Source organism: Macaca fascicularis, chromosome 4 (assembly GCF_037993035.2).
Source record: "Macaca fascicularis isolate 582-1 chromosome 4, T2T-MFA8v1.1".
NCBI lineage: Eukaryota > Metazoa > Chordata > Mammalia > Primates > Cercopithecidae > Macaca > Macaca fascicularis.
Window position 1 is genome coordinate 63,566,122 of NC_088378.1, and position 16,387 is coordinate 63,582,508.

The 16,387-nt window shown below is 40.0% G+C and overlaps 2 protein-coding genes across 6 annotated transcripts in view; one reads left to right on the forward strand and one right to left on the reverse strand.

Annotated features, from left to right (window-relative positions):
- The window catches only part of TFB1M (transcription factor B1, mitochondrial), a 54,402-nt gene that overhangs the window by 3,716 nt on the left and 34,299 nt on the right, over window positions 1–16,387 (reverse strand). The window lies entirely within an intron of this gene.
- On the forward strand, window positions 12,145–14,725 carry CLDN20 (claudin 20). The gene has a single exon (XM_005552190.5). The coding sequence runs from the start codon at window positions 13,063–13,065 to the stop codon at window positions 13,720–13,722; it is 660 nt and encodes a 219-aa protein (XP_005552247.2). The 5' UTR covers window positions 12,145–13,062; the 3' UTR covers window positions 13,723–14,725.

Sequence of the window (16,387 nt, forward strand, 5' to 3'; positions counted from 1 at the left end):
AATTCCTTAAAAAGATGAAGATCGGAGAGTGGCTTTTCTGGTTGTGTTTATTTTAGGGTAGAAGGAAAACAACTGAATATGATGCGAGACTTTATGGACAAGAAAGTGAAAATAAGCTGTGCTGAGCCTCATGCATCCTGATGTGCTGTGGGAGGAGCCTGTGGTGCCTTAGCTGTGTTATCTGGGACCCGGACCCCCGAGACCTTGCACCTACCTATTGAAACAATCAATGACCCTGTCCCCGAAGGTTTCAGGTCAGCTACAGCTGCTCCTACTGGATGGAATGGGAAATAGAAGGCTTTGGTGGTAAGGGGCGGTGTGGGCTGACGCAGGCTGAGAACGTGCCAAGCAGCCTTTCCACACCCCAAATGCCCACCCACAACGTCCATCAGCCTTCTGGTGAAGTCCACCAGGCTGAAGATTCTATGGTTGAACAGTCGTTATGAACAGTGACTTCACTTAGATGCCAAACGTTCTTAATACATTTTAATAAGTGTGTTGAATTGTGTGGAACAGTAGTTACGAGCAGTGACTTCACTAAGATGCCAAATGCTCTTAATACATTTTAGTAAGTGTGTTGAATTGTGTGCTATATGTTGTTTCATCTGTTTCCTCAAGTTTAATAACAACTACCTCTTCCTACAGGACTTCCCTTAGACCTTAACAAAACACACCATGGAACAGTGTCTGTCTAGCTTGGAGAGGTCTGTGGTCATCAGGGAAAGAGGGACTGAAGAAGATGAGGGGCTGTGGAGTGGACGCAGGGTTTAGGTGGGGTGGGGGTACAGCTATAGGGAGAGAAGAAAGGTGGTTTCAGCTCAGGGCAGTTCTGGGGAAGGAAAAAGAAGACCAAGACCTGATCTATGAATGGCGGAGTGCAAGCCGCAGTTCCATTGACTTCAGATGTCAGGTTCCTTCTCACAAACTCTGCACTATCCTGCCTACCTTGCCTCCTCCTGATTTGTAGAGAGAAGTGGCCCCAACTGTCAGGCATGTGTCTGACCACTCTCTACACCTTACCAGCCTTCTCTCACTGGACTCTCCATTCCCCTTTCATCCCTGGAGCTCCCTGGTGCCCTCATCCCTGCCTCCCATCATCCAGGACTCATCTCCTGTAACCCTTCAACTCCAGTTCTCCCAGTGACACAGAGCCCAATTCTAGTAATTCTTACTAGCAGCCTGCTAGTCTCCAGAAAAAATACTCTTAGCAAAATCTGAGATAAAATCTAATCCCTGCCTAGGCCTAAAGCCATGAAGTATTATCAAAACTCTACATAAGGCTTAAAAATTATTAAGACCAAAAGCACAAATACAAAGAGATGAACTCTCCTTCCAGTACAGAAACTGCCACTTCCAGCTTCTTTATATTTTTAATTTTGGCATCATCTTTATTTGCCTGATTTCATTCCTTTGAGATATAGTTGATATTTGTAAATACAGGAAATGTCTAACTTTCACTTGGGTTTTAAAATCCTAAACAAATATAGCAGTACTCCATGTAAACTATAGCAGTCGACTTCTAAAGTTTGAATACAATTCCAGTACCCTGCTAAGCTGGCTTACATCACGTCCCAGCTACAACAGCACTCCCCTCAGAAATGCAGTTACTATTTAGTGGGAGAGTCTGTAAAAGTGTCAACAAAGCTCTTCCAGTTATGTCTCCTGCTTCTGGGACGGCGAGGACCTCTCCTGTACCACCCCTTCCTCTCCCTTTCCCCCAAAGGCACCTTTCAGAATTACTCTGAATGATGGAGCCCATTTTTTCTAGAACTATAGGAAAACTGCTTGGTAACTATGGTAACGAATACAAAAATGCTTTTTACTTATAATTGAATGCTTATTTAAAATTACAACTATTATTTTTTCTTCCTTGAGTTTTAAGCCTGTTAATGGGTTTGATTACAAAAAAGAAATCAGTACAAAGGCATTAGAAGTACTTAAAATATTCTAGTTCAATGCTGCCAGCCCTTTTCCAAACTCAGTCTATCAGTATACCAAAATGGCCTACTAAAATTTCAAATGAAAGGATTTAAAATGAATTTAAATATTTGCCTTTCTAACCCTATACGTCAACACTGTAACAAACTAAGACTGTTTCTCAGTGTTAGCAGCTTTAGCCATAACAGGCCCGAAGCTGATGTCCTAGTTTCCAGGCCAGGGTGTCTAGGACATGACGGGTTATCAGCTCAGAGCAGCACTTGGAACTCACAAGGGACCTGGGCTAAGGAGATATTAAACCTTAAATCTTAGATATTAGATATTACAACTGAGAACTGTAATCAACATGATATACAGATGACACTGAAGAATGTACAACTCAGTTCCTGATGATTATCATATGCCCAAAAGCTAAGTCACGACCACATGCACAGACGCAGAAACAATACTGGTCACTGTCTACGAAAGGGTCTTCATTCAACACGCTCATGGTGTTCAAGACCATTAGAGGACGAGATAGGGGAGAGGAAAAATGATGAGGAAGTTACTACGTAATCAGCCAAGACACAGCCATAACTTAAGACAACAGAAGGGCTAGTGAAAAAAAGGAAAAAAAGACCACAGGGAATAATCAATAAGACTTTAAAGAACAACATATAAGAAGGATTCAAAGTTCAAAGTGGGATGATCACGAGCAGACCTGGGTAGTTGGGAACAGGAAGCGTATGGCATCTTGCAGGCTATAGGCACCACAAGATGGAACACAGGAGGACAGGGGCTTGGGAGAGTCACTTCAGTGTTGGGTAAAACAACAGAGCAAGATGAGTGCCTCTGGATGCTTGGTTTCCCCACCCTCCAGGGTCTGCCTGCTCTTCAAGTACCTCCCCCAAGCTAATGACAGTCCACTTTAGGACATCGCAGGTCTCGAGGTTACAAGTTTCCCAGGTAAGAAGAATCCCAGGTAGAGGCAGCAAGTCACTGATGCCTATGATATGATAATTATGCATGTCATAGAAAAAGAAAATACTGACAAATGTGAATGTAGATCAAATTTCCCAGAATTGGTTTACTCTACCTGTGATCCACGTCCCAAAGCCAATTTAAGGAAAGAATTTCCACTGTAAAACCTTAAAGCTGACAGCATTCTAAGTATTTCAAACCAACTGGTTCAATAAAGATAACTACACAGTCAGTACCTATCCTAAAGTTTACAATTTGCGTTATTGTAACAATATTTATTTCTGCAGAAGTTCTGTCCTCACCCTTTTTTCTTCCTACAGATCTTTGTTTTTTTCTCCTTCTTCTTGAGATCATAAAAAAAGAACAGATTTTAAGCAGTCACACAGTGTTTCCTCTCAGAGCAGATGTGGTAGGAAGAATTGAGGCCAAGAGAGTGACAGGGAACGCAGATCACAATGAGAAATAAGACTAAGAAATGTGGTGAGGGGGATGAAGAGTTTTTTTACTGTGTAAATTATGTAAATGGACATATGTATGTATGTAAATTATACCTATTAGTAATAACAACAAGATGAGTCAGTGTCTCTTGGTTCTAAGAGATTAAACAATTTCAGGGAGATGCACGTGTATCCTCAAGAAAGCCCAAAATGGAATAAGAATTGACAATTGTTGTATAAAGATTTTCTGTTATATTTAATCTGGAGTTCCCAGATGATCAGAGGAAAAAGACCTTCCTAAAACCAGGCCTTTTCTACAAGCCATGACCTTGGTGTCTGTGAAGCAGCAGCATCTGGAGGTGTCCTGTGTTTCTGTCCTGGGCTGTGCTCCCGCTTGGTTTGTGGATGTGGCAGGAGTTGCCTGAGGCAGCTTCGAGGCTGCCCAGCCCGGCCATGGGTGTGGCAGCACATTGGCAACTGCCAGGGTCTGGACCCTAGCGCTGCAGGTCCTGAGCAACTCCAGTCCCTCAGAGCGAAGCCAGGACCTCAGAGAGGCTTGCAATCTAAACAAACTCACACGGTACTTGGTAAAGCTATTAATATTATTAAAAGACTGAGAAATAAAACATGCATACAAATATAGTAATTCATAACAAACCATAATTGTCAAACGGACTAGACATCACACTGAAGATGCTTGGTCAGTACATTCGTATATTCATAGCTGATACTGTTAATTTCCTAAGGCTGGGCCAGGAGAAAAACATTATTTTAGGATTAGGTCAAATCACTTTAAATCTGTGGGGCTGGAACAGGTAACTATTTTATCTTACTCTGAACTGTCATTATTTTCAAGGTTGAATGGAAAGCAAACAAGAAAAAACATTTGTATTAGTCAGGGTTCTCTAGAGGGACGGAACTAATGGAATTACATATAAAGAAGACTTTATTAAACTCACTCGATCACAAGGTCCCACAATAGGCCATCTGTAGGCTGAGAAGCAAGGAGAACCAGTCCGAGTTCCAAAACTGAAGAACTTGGAGTCCGATGTTTGAGGGCAGGAAGCGTCCAGCACAGGAGAAAGATGTGGGCTGGGGGACTAAGCCAGACTCTCTTTTCACATTCTTCTGCCCACTTATATTCTAGCTGAACCGGCAGCTGATTAGATGGTGCCCACCCAGACTGAAGGTGGGTCTGCCTTCCCCAGCCCACTGACTCAAATGTGGATCTCCTTTGGCAGCATCCTCACAGACACACCTAAGATCAATACTTTGTATCCTTCAATCCAATCAAGTTGACACTCCGTATTAACCATCACAACGTTGTTTTTAAAATTCAGAACCCCAATTTCTCATTAGAATTAAGTGGACAGCATTTGAAACACACAAGGATGGGGCTCCATCCCAGAAAAATAAGAGCCACTGGGTTGAGCCTGAGCCTCCTGGGGCTTTTCCAAAGCCCTTGTGTGGGCAGAAGTGAGAATCACAGGTTTGGGGAACAATCCCAGTTGCTTGGGAAAGTATCACACAGTCAACTCAAATCCTGGAGGCCAGAAGTGCAGCTAGAGCCCTGTGATACCCCCAAAGCCAGCCTGAGTCCTTGCTGGGTACAGCTTACCAGGGAGGATGAAAAGCCAGACACAAACTTCCCCAGTCTCGCTCACAGTTAAGAATGACCAAATGAGACTGTTCTGGAAACTGAGACATTGAAGCAAAGTCTGGGGTGGGGGTAGGAGACGGGAAGAGAACTCTAGAATACTTTGCTGCCTTTTTTTTCTTTTCTTTTCTTTTTTTTTTTGAGATAGAGTCTCACTCTGTTGTCCAGGCTGGAGCGCAGTGGCGTGATCTTGGCTCACTGCAACCTCCACCTCCTCCCGAGTAGCCGGGACTACAGGCGGGTGGCACTACGCCCGGCCAATTTTTGTATTTTTAGTAGAGATGGGGTTCACCATGTTGGCCAGGCTGGTCTCAAACTTCTGGCCTCAAGTGATCCACCTGCCTTGGCCTCCCAGTGTTGGGATTATGAGCGTGAGCCACCACGCCTGGCCGTAGAATACTGTGCTTCTTGATAAAAGGGTCAGCTGAGGCAGCCATCTCATAGCTGTTGAAGTAAAAATAAAATATAGAGACAAATCTCCAAATTCAGTGTTTTATCTGGGAAGCAAGAATTGTAATTCAGGGCCTACACACAGACCAGGTGGTCTTTGGAGTGTCCAAAGAACAAAGGGAAGGTTGGGAGTTATTAGAGAAATGTTATGTGTTGTTTTGAAAGAAAGCTTATTGGCACTAGAGAAGCTTTTGGGTGTGGGCAAGCTCTGATTGGTGAGTGATGACAGCAGGTAAAACCAGTCTTAGAGTCACAGTAGGTAGTCCCAGCAGCTACGGTAAAACTGCTCTTGGTGTTACAGCAGGCTGTTTCAGCAGCTAGGCTTATAGAAAGTGTAAATTTTGGAGCAGGTTCTATGGTGCTATGTGCCCTGAGTGCTTTTTTCTCCTGGCCCCTTGACTCTGATTTAGTTGGGTAAGACAAGAATGACCTAATTTGTATCATCAACTTTCACACAGTCAAGAAAAGTTCAGTTTGAAGGAACAAAAAAACGGAATGAGCTGGAATCCTTAAGAAGAGTTTTAAACTGCAGAACTAACCTTGAACAGTATTGACTTCCAAACAATGAGTCCTTATAGTTTAGTCTACTGTTAGATTTTTCTGTAATTTGTCCACTGAAACCAATACAAGCCTAAAGCCCCTTCTATAAATTTGTTTTCAAAATGTAGACAGGAAATTTTGGGTTCTTTTTACAGACTGAAGATGTCCTTGACTACATTATATATATATTTAATTATATTTGCAGAATTTATCAACACCCTTTATCTTGAATTCATTTCCTATGCAATCTCTCTGCTCATCTAGTTAGTTCTATTTAATCGCTCCCATTACCACAGCCTCCCAGAGTCCGTCCGTCTCCAATTTTGATCTCTTTAAATCCTCCACACCATAGCCAAGTGCTCTGTAAACCACAAATTCCACCACGAAAAAACACTGATGGTTCCCACTGCCTCTACTGGTGGCCTTCAAACTCTTTCTTGAAGAAAATGTCAGCCACCAAAGTGTTTCCCCTCAACCACGATCCCCAGGTCTTCGATTAGGGTAAAGGTCTCTCTCACAAGCCTGTTACTGGGATCCAGTGATGAGACGATGGAGTGCAATGCTTTATAAACTGTTAAGCTCTACAGGAAGGTGTGGTATTGTTATTTCCAAAATACTCAGTTAAATTACTGACTCTTTCAGAAAGACAATAAAAGCCTGCCTGAACATCCAGATTAACATCACTGAGCAATACCACACACTAAGAGAAGCTAAAGTAATTTCTGCTTAAAGATAAATGAAAACATTCTAAAGAAGAAAGATGGACTGCAATCACTCAACCCACAGCGGACTCTGCAGGAACTGAGATGTGAACGCTGATATGTAAAGCTACAGAGATTTCTGGGTTAATTTGTTTCCATAGCTTATAAACTACCATAGAGAGGTAGGACTTGCAAATACATTCTTTTCTAATTAGAGGTGGGGCAGTGCTATGTAGTATGTCAAGGTTTCAAAAATCGCTGTATTGGGCCTCAACCCCATTCCTGCAATTTACTCATTTTACAGCCTTAGTCAAAAGTTACTTCTCTGCAGCTTAGTTTTCTTTTCCTTTTTTTTTTTTTTTTGAGACAGAGTCTTGCTCTGTCGCCCAGGTTGGAATGCTATAACATGACTTGGCTCACTGCAACTTCCATCTGCTGGGTTCAAGCGATTCTCTTGCTTCGGCCTCCTGAATAGCTGGGGCTACTGGCGTGTGCCACCATGCCTGGCTAATTTTTGTATTTTTAGTAGAGACAAGGTTTCACCATGTTGGCCAGGCTGTTCTTGAATTCCTGACCTCAGGTGATCCGCCTGCCTCAGCCTCCCAAAGTGTTGGGATTACAGGCATGAGCCACTGCGCCTGGCCAGTTTTCTTATCTATAAAATTCCTCTTATCTCATAGGTTTGTTTTGAGAATTAAGTATTATAGCACATTAAGCAGTACCTGGCATATGGAAAGCAGGTTATAAATGGTAGATATTATTATTAGCAAGATGACAAACTAGAGTTCCAAAATTACTTAAAATTCTAGTCTTGTTTAGAAATAAAATATTTTTAAACATTCAAGTGCAATTTATAGTTTAACATTATATACTTAAAGTCAGTTTCTGAATTCATTCATTGAGCAAATATTTACTGTATCCCTACTATGTACCAGGCACTGCTCCTGGTGCAGGGGAATCAGCGATGAACAAAACAGAGAGAGGTCCTTGCCCTGTAGGGCTGACCTTCTACCTCAGAGGTCTTGTGCTACAGTGGAAGCAGAAGAGGGGCTCGGAGGTGGAAGGTTCTTGTTCTAGTCTGAAGTCAGAAACAAAACAACTTGTTGACTGAAGGGATGTTGGGTATGGAATCGGGGATGACTTTTAAGATCTCCGGCTGGCCAAATGGAAAGAAGGATTTGCCACTAATGAACACGGGAAAACCGTGGGGAGAACAGTTTGGGGATGGTCAGGAGTTCAGTTTTGTGCCACGACAGGTCGGAGCTATCCATCAGTGACGCCAAGTCAGCAGACAGAAACACAACTTGGGAGTTCAGGGGAGAGGGCCGGGCAAGAGATTTAAGCTGAGGGGTCATAAGACTCATCTAGGAGAGTCTCTGGACTTAAAAGATTAATATTCCTTTAATGTCCACATCAGAAGTAGATAGGAATGTTGATAAAGACTACATTTCTATTTACACTTCTACTTTCCTAGCTCCTTTTTTATATAAGAAATTCTGCCTTCATTAAAGGTCTATAGCTAATGAAAGTTGCTTCCATTTCAGTTTTTCCTTCTAAAGCAGGCAATTAATATTTTATAGGATTATTGTTTGCATCAAGGCAAAAAAATAATCAAAATGTTTTGAGAATAGAAATGTACATTAAAGCATGCTGAACCCATTTATCCTTCAGTGAGCTTCCTTATGCTAGAGGTTGGAGTGGGGAGCAGCCGGGTCCCTCCACCTGCCGTCAGTCAGCCTGACAAAGCTTATGTCTGCACTAACAACCATGGTGACTAGCAAAACAAGCCAGGATGCTGGAGGGCCCTGGTGAGGTTTCTTCTGATGCAGTACTAATGACACTGCTGTGACTACTAGTGTCTGCAATTCAACTCAACTTCTTCCAGTATTTATTTATGCACTGAATTGTTTGTATTTCCCATGAAATAAAATAAAAGAACAAAGCCAGTACACATAAAGCTTATAACGACTTAGAGAGGTAAGACTTAACATGTAAGCAACACTACGGCTAAAAAGCAAACCCACAGATGTTAGATTTAGAAAAGAGGAAAACAGTATCTTGCTAAATGTCAAACTTAGGATTAAAACAAACAAAAACAAAAAATCCAGATAACTGAAACACGTGTTTGTTTATTTACTACTTTTAAACAAATGATTAAAGTCTAACATGGTGATTAACAGTTGTTAAATTTAAAAATCCAATAATCAAATTATCTTCTTTCTGTATAATGGCTATGAATTTATAGCTTGTAGAATAAGACTTACTGAGGAAGAAAAAAATGAGAACCCAAAAGGATGGCAGTGAAATCCATCTGTACCATTATTCATGGGCTACAACCTCAGTATCTGATCACCGTCTTATCTGCTGTGTCTCATTACATCACTTTGGGTAATTTATTCATAACATTTCCTGAATCTCTATAGTTATACTCCACAGATCTTTCTAAGTGGAAGGAATAACAAGAAAACTCAGGGCACCACACACACACAAATACCTGTAGGGTCAGTGATCAGATTCTAGTCAAAAGTTGTTGCTGGGTTTTCTTTTTTCTTTTATTGAAAACAAATACATATTTTAAAAAACTTTCTTCTGAATGATTTTTGAAAGTTAACAATTTTGTGAATTCAGGTTCCAGACAAGTCAAGAATACCAGGGAAAAAAGGGAGTCTCAACTCTCATTTGTAAAGCATGACATAGTTAAAAATATTTCAGACCACATTCTTGAATGGAGGACATAAAATAATACATTATATCTTTCAACATAGAGAAAATTTCAAAAATAAATTATAACTATGTGACTAAAACATAGTATTAAAAGAAAAGAAGGCCTTTTTGTGAGTACCCAAATAATTCCTCCTCTGTACAGCGACACAAAAGCATTTTTAGCTTTCAGGTTTCAACAAATCCTGCTGTAACAACAACTTCCTCCCTTCCCCGCCTCTCCTTTCTTAATTCTCCCACATCTCAAAAAATGAGATGGAGAACCTGGTATTTATCTTCTAACACCATCAGCAGTTTTTACTTCTCAGATTTCTACGTTGTCCTTTATTTGCTTTTTTCAAGTTAACTTATTGGAGCTTTATAAACATATCCAGAATTTCTGAAATAAGCCTCACGTATATGGTTTTTCTTCACCATAACTAACTGAGGTTAATTTGAAGACAACTGACCGAAGGAGTTAAGACAGTGAAAGCTACTGACGAAAGGTATGGTAAATAAAACATGTCTTAAGGCTTAGAGATCTAAGACTAGGTATTTCAGTATTATTTAGTTTGAATTATAAGTTGTAAATCTGCTTTTAAATATTATTTTTGATATAAATAAATCTTGTCTGGAAAGCTGACTACATTTTAGTGAAATCTACAACAGACTTTCTATTGGCAAATAGTTCAAAAACTGAACGTGCTTGGTTCTGTTCTGTGTGCACTGTGTTTTGGGACCATGAGAGAGTTTTCACTGTAGATCATGTAAGTTTTTACACGCGACCCCTCCCCTCTGCTTCTGCTTGCCTTCACAGTATTTCTCTACCACTACCACAGCCGCTGGAACAAAGTGTGTCTTTATTCTCTATGAGATAGAAATTTTGAGAGAACAGGCCGCAAATGGTATTATGCTTGTGGCTGGAGGGTAAATTGCAGCATAGCCAAAATGCCAGTATATTTGTATGAGCAGAAAGTGACCTTCATTTGGAGAACAAATTCTTTCTACCTAAGTTCTCTATGAAGAAAAAAAGCATTTGAATCTAATATTCAACAGTAAGTAAGCACTATGCTAATTAAATGCAATGTCATATTGTTTACACTGATTTTGGCTGTCTGTAATTGATCACTGCCAGTACTTGTTAATTATGATGAACAAACTGTCTTCACATCTGAAATATACTGAAAGTTATAAAATGTACTGGTTAATGGGAAGAAAAGGATTATAATTGGTAAGCTGAACATAGATTGACAACATACAAAGGTTATTCATTCAAAGTAGAAAGAAAGAGAGAGGGAGAGAGAACAGTGAGCAAGCAGATGCTGTTAGAAAATGTTACAGCAACCCCACACTTGAAGAATCCCTAAGGTGAAAATGGTCCGGAGGCAGTAATTTAGCAAGCTGGCTAGAGTCCGAAATGCTAAAACCTAAACTTGAAAACAGCTATTATAAAACTGTAAACATGTGCTTCATTTTTTTCTAGAAACTTTAACTTTGTTCTATTTTGGTCTAAGTTTGGAAAACAGAAAAGAAACTAACTGAATGATACCAGGCGAATCCTAAGCACACTGATGTTTACAGATAAGTCTGACTCTTAAGAACTTAAAATCCCAGGGAAATTCTTTTCTAAAATGGTAAGATTTACATTTTCAGATTATGAACAAAAACAGAACAGCACAATCCAGATAGTCTAGGATCTAACGTCTTAGAGAATCAATGTTTGTAGCTATGCAAAGTTTGTACTTTAAATTTAAATAGGCAATGGATTAGTACTATTTCAAATATTTAACCAAAGCCAGGCATCAATCTCCTTGCTGAGTCATCTGAAGCTGAGCCATTTGCCCTATTAACTTCCTCTACAGTCCTTTTTTTCCCTGGTGGGGAGGGGATTGGGTGAAATAGACAGTTAACGGTGCTTTTTGCCTCCAGATGTAGTGTTTTCCCTGGTTCCCACAGGAAACACATGGCGGGGGGGAGATTTTAGCAGGAAGTGTTGCGGTAAATGGGGGAAACGATGCGGGATGATCCCGTGAGTAGGAGGGGTGGAGAGAGATCTGAACACTGCAGGTTGGCTGCTGAAGACTGTACAGCATGGGGTGATATCCTAGCTGAACATCCTGATCTGAAAAACGAGGATGCTTGAGATTGTCTGTCTGAGGTTTCTTTCAGCTCTAAGATTCTATGAAAATAAATCAGCCCAAGGAAGGATGAGAAAAAGGGAAAAGATCCAAATAATTTTAAACATCAAATGTCACAATACACAAGAAATACAAATACTAATAATGATGTCAATTTTAAACTACTGAGAACTTTCTGTGGCTTAAATATTGTTCAAAGCCCTTAAAATGTATTAACTTATTTAACCCTATGAAAGAAGTATTCCAATCCTTCCCATTTTCCAGAAGAGAATACTGAGGCACAGAGAGGTATAAAGCTAAGAACTGGCCCAGGTGTTTTTGACTCAAGAGCCTGTATTGCCTTTTGTGAAATACCTATGAATCACGATACAGCCACTTCATCATATCATTCAAAATTAATTCAGAACAACAACAAAAGTCAGTACTGCAGTATTTCAGAAACCATTACATTTTTCTCAAAGAAGGCAGTAAGCAGTGCCAAATGGGCTAGATGGGGGAACAGGAATAGAAAGATGGAATCGGAAGTCTTTGTTTCTTAAAACACAGCCAAGCCACAAAGTAGGTGTAGTTTTTTCCTTGCTCTTAAAAATAAACAAAGAAAATAAAGGGTTAAATTATTTTGGGTATCCTTTCACATACAACTAACGGTGTGGTTATTTCTGGTATGTATTTTTGAGATCTGCCATCACTACTTCTGAATTGTTTAGAATAGCCGGCTTCATTTTGGCCAGGAAATGATTCTAGTCCCAGTTAGAAAGGACCTCACGTTCTTATATACAAAAAACAGTGGCTTAATTGTTTTGAGTACCAGGTTCCTGAAGTAAAACAAGTACTAACTTCAGTCAGGATTTTGCAAACAGTATTAGCTAGAACTTAGGGATAACCATGCCAGAGACTTAGACTTCTTTCTGCTGTTTTCCTTCCTCCTCAAATGGTTCACTTGGGCTATGTGCCTGGCTCTGTGGGTGTGTCATAAAGATCTGTTTATGAAAGCCATTTCTTAAATACTTTTCTAAAATGTATTTATAAACCATCTTTAAAAGGTGGCCTTAATTTATTTTCTTATTACCTACTATTTTCATTAAAAATAAAATCATTTGAAAAACCTATAATGCTATTAAAATTCTTTATCAGATCAAATGCCTAAATCTCCTAACAAGGTACATGTCCACTTTACAGTTTCAGCATATGTTGAGTTTTAAAAAGAATTAAGTGGGCAACTGCTTTCTTTATGCCCTGTATCAACACCACCCATGCATGTCACTCACACCAGTCTTCAAGGCCCAGTGGGAGCTTTTCTCCTCCGGCCTACAGCATCCTCATCTGCTTGGGGGCTGGAGAAGGGGGGTACTCAGGTGTGTTCTTGGCTCCTACTCTAAAGAGAAGCCTTTTGTTTACTTACACTTTCTTTCCCTCAATCCTGGTTTTGTCTTCTTTCCTTAGGCTTTGTTATTTGGTTCTCCACTGCACAGAAATAGATACGACAGCCAGCATCGTTAAGCATCAGGATTTTCTAAGAGGACAGACTAAACAGTAACATCATGGCCTCAGCAGGACTCCAGCTCCTTGCTTTCATCCTGGCCTTATCTGGGGTCTCTGGAGTGCTCACAGCCACCCTGCTGCCCAACTGGAAGGTGAATGTGGATGTGGGCTCCAACATCATAACAGCCATTGTGCAGCTGCACGGGCTCTGGATGGACTGTACGTGGTACAGCACCGGGATGTTCAGCTGTGCCCTGAAACGCTCCATTCTGTCCCTCCCCATCCACGTGCAGGCTGCGAGAGCCACCATGGTCCTGGCGTGTGTTCTGTCTGCTTTGGGGATCTGCACTTCCACAGTAGGAATGAAATGTACTCGCTTAGGAGGGGACAGAGAAACCAAAAGCCATGCTTCCTTTGCTGGAGGAGTCTGTTTCATGTCTGCAGGAATCTCTAGTTTAATCCCGACAGTGTGGTACACAAAGGAGATCATCGCAAACTTTCTGGATCTGACAGTTCCAGAAAGCAACAAACACGAACCTGGAGGAGCTATCTATATCGGATTCATTTCAGCAATGCTGTTGTTTATCTCTGGCATGATTTTCTGCACCTCTTGTATAAAACGGAATCCAGAAGCTTGGCTCGACCCACCCATGCAGCAGCCTATCTCTAACACACAGCTCGAGAACAATTCAACACACAATCTGAAGGATTATGTGTAAATAACTGAGTGATACATATGAAATGGGATTTTTGGGTGCCAAATGGGACTTTTAGATTTTAAAAAATCAGAATTATGCTTAACTTTCCCTACAAAGAAAGTAGAATGTAAAATACTTTAACAACTACAAGGTAGTTTAAAATGCCAATAAAACTATCATATACAATTATATCTGTCTGAAGAGTTCTTTATTTTTTCCATTATTGTTTCCATGTTTTACTTAAAGATTTGTAATTGAAAGAGGTTCTGATTACATTCATAAGGCAATTAATTGATAGCTCTTTTTCTTTTTTAAGATAATTTGCTGATACAGCTTTCGAATTGGATTTTATAAAAGAACTAAACTGCCAAGTATAAAAAGTACCTTGCCCTGGTGTGAACCAAGAGTATTCTCCACTTTGCTATCTGGTTGGTGACAACACAGCAACTTGCTTCTGTTTTAAAGCTACAGTGTGTGAAAGTACATTAGGAATACAAGAGCTGCCTATTCCATTCAGATGCTGCCAAAACCATCCATCCCAAGCCTCCACCTCCTGTGACCAGCCCGTTTTTCATTTTAGAAAACCATCTACATATATTTATAAGAGCTGACAATATTACATGCAAACCAAGATTAGGCAGAACTGAAGAAATTGGTAAATGCTACCACAGTAAAGCAAAGCCAAACCAAACTAAAATCTCTAGGACTCTTAAAGCATTAAGTACAAGCTAAGTGATAACAACAAAAGTTTGTTTCAAAATGTTCAAGAACTCCCTTCTTCTGCTTCTAGCAAGAGTACTCTCCACAGATTAAGTTCATTTATCCTATAACATTCTGGATTTACTATCATCCCACTTCCCCCCTCATTTATTAGTATTTGGATTATAAAAGTTACTTTTAAGTTGTCATCACTTTTTCTCTCAAATTTCATTCATGCTAACAAAAATGTTTTCTTATAAATGAGCTGTTTCAATTAATGAATGTCAAGATATATTTTAAATAAAGAATGCTTTTAAAATATAAATTATGATGTGTGATTCAAGTATTTTAGCAAGAAAATAAAAACTGAGTTTTCAGTAGGTGCGAAGGAAACATTGCACACCACTGTTACTAACAATTTATTTGTTAATTGAAGCTTAGTCATTGTCAATGATTCAATGGTAAAGGGGAAAAAAGACTATTTCTTTGTACATGAATAACTCAGGAAGTGGGAAGAATATCTTTTATGCAAGTAAATAACTTTCATTTGTGCAAACAGAAGTAGACTAACATATCTTATGCCTATTTTACTGGGTGGACATTCTCTTCTGCAACAATGTCAGTAGCTATTAATGAAATCGCTAAAACGAAAAAGTATTATCACATATGGGAATTAGGAAGGGAATCATTTTGCAGAAGGTTAAATGATTGTTTAAAGTATGTACTCCTTTTGAGTGGTCAAAATGTTATTTTATACACAAGTGTCATATTAAAAAGAATTCTGACACAAAGAAGGTTTTCATGTAAATTAATGTGATAGAACTGCTTTGACCCCATTAGTAGTTCTCTCACTTTGCTTAATGTGGTTGGGTTTATATAGTCTATGTAGCCTTTAGTCCTACAGTACAAGTTCTCTTTGTATCTGCTGTATCATTCTATATATACTTCAAAAAATAATTTTTGTTTAGCTCTGGGATATTTTCTTCCTAAGTAGAAACAGGAATGTTTCAAACTCTCAAAAAATCAGCCATTTTATATGAAATAATGGCCCAATGTATTGTTTGGAAGTGGCAATCATGCCATAAATGATGTGGAGTCTCTCCATTCCTACAGGAATTCCTATCCTGCTGCGTTCATTTCTCCACCTGCACTCCTCCCAGCCTCACTCTCTTGCTACCAAAGCTCCTGCTCACCCTTCAGGATTCACAGGGGACCTCTCCTGTAAACTCAATCCTGACAGCCTAGAAGTTCAAACCCGCATCTGTGTTCTCAGAAAATGTTCTTTTAAACAAATTATGAATTTAATAAATGCTCTCATTTAATCCTCACAATAGCTCACATGAGCACACCAAGACTTAAGTAATGCGTACTGTGTAAAAACGCTCTATTTAAGAAATTATGAAAATATGAGTTTACATGATTGCATCTCCAACTAGACTGGGAGGTGAGGTGTCCTTTTTACCTCTGCATTCTCAGTGACATGTCATGGCAAGTGCTTCCTAACACATGCCAGTCCTGGTCTAAATCCTTTGTCTACTGGTTTAAACCTAACGACTCTACCAGGCAGGAACTATTCTCATGATCTTACAGGACATTGAGGGAGACAGAGATGACGTAAGTTCCCTAACTTGCCCAAGGTCACATAATGAGCAAGTAGAGGGAGATGGCTCCAACCTGAGGGAACCAGATTCTGGAGTCAAACCACCTGGGTGCAAGCCCTGGTGTGGGTGCATGGTTACACAGTACGCATTACTTAACTAAGGTCTTGGTTTGCTCATGTGAAAATGATAATAAGAATGGCACCTATCCATAGAGTTCTTGTGGGGATTAAATGAGATGACACACAGAAAGCAGTTGGTGCACAGAAAGCATATGACTAGTGCTACTCGATCGTTCTTTGTCTAATCGAGCGGCTTCCTCTGGGGTGAGTTTAGCCTGCAGGGGACATTTGGCAATGCCAGGATACATTTTTGGTTGTCTCAATTGA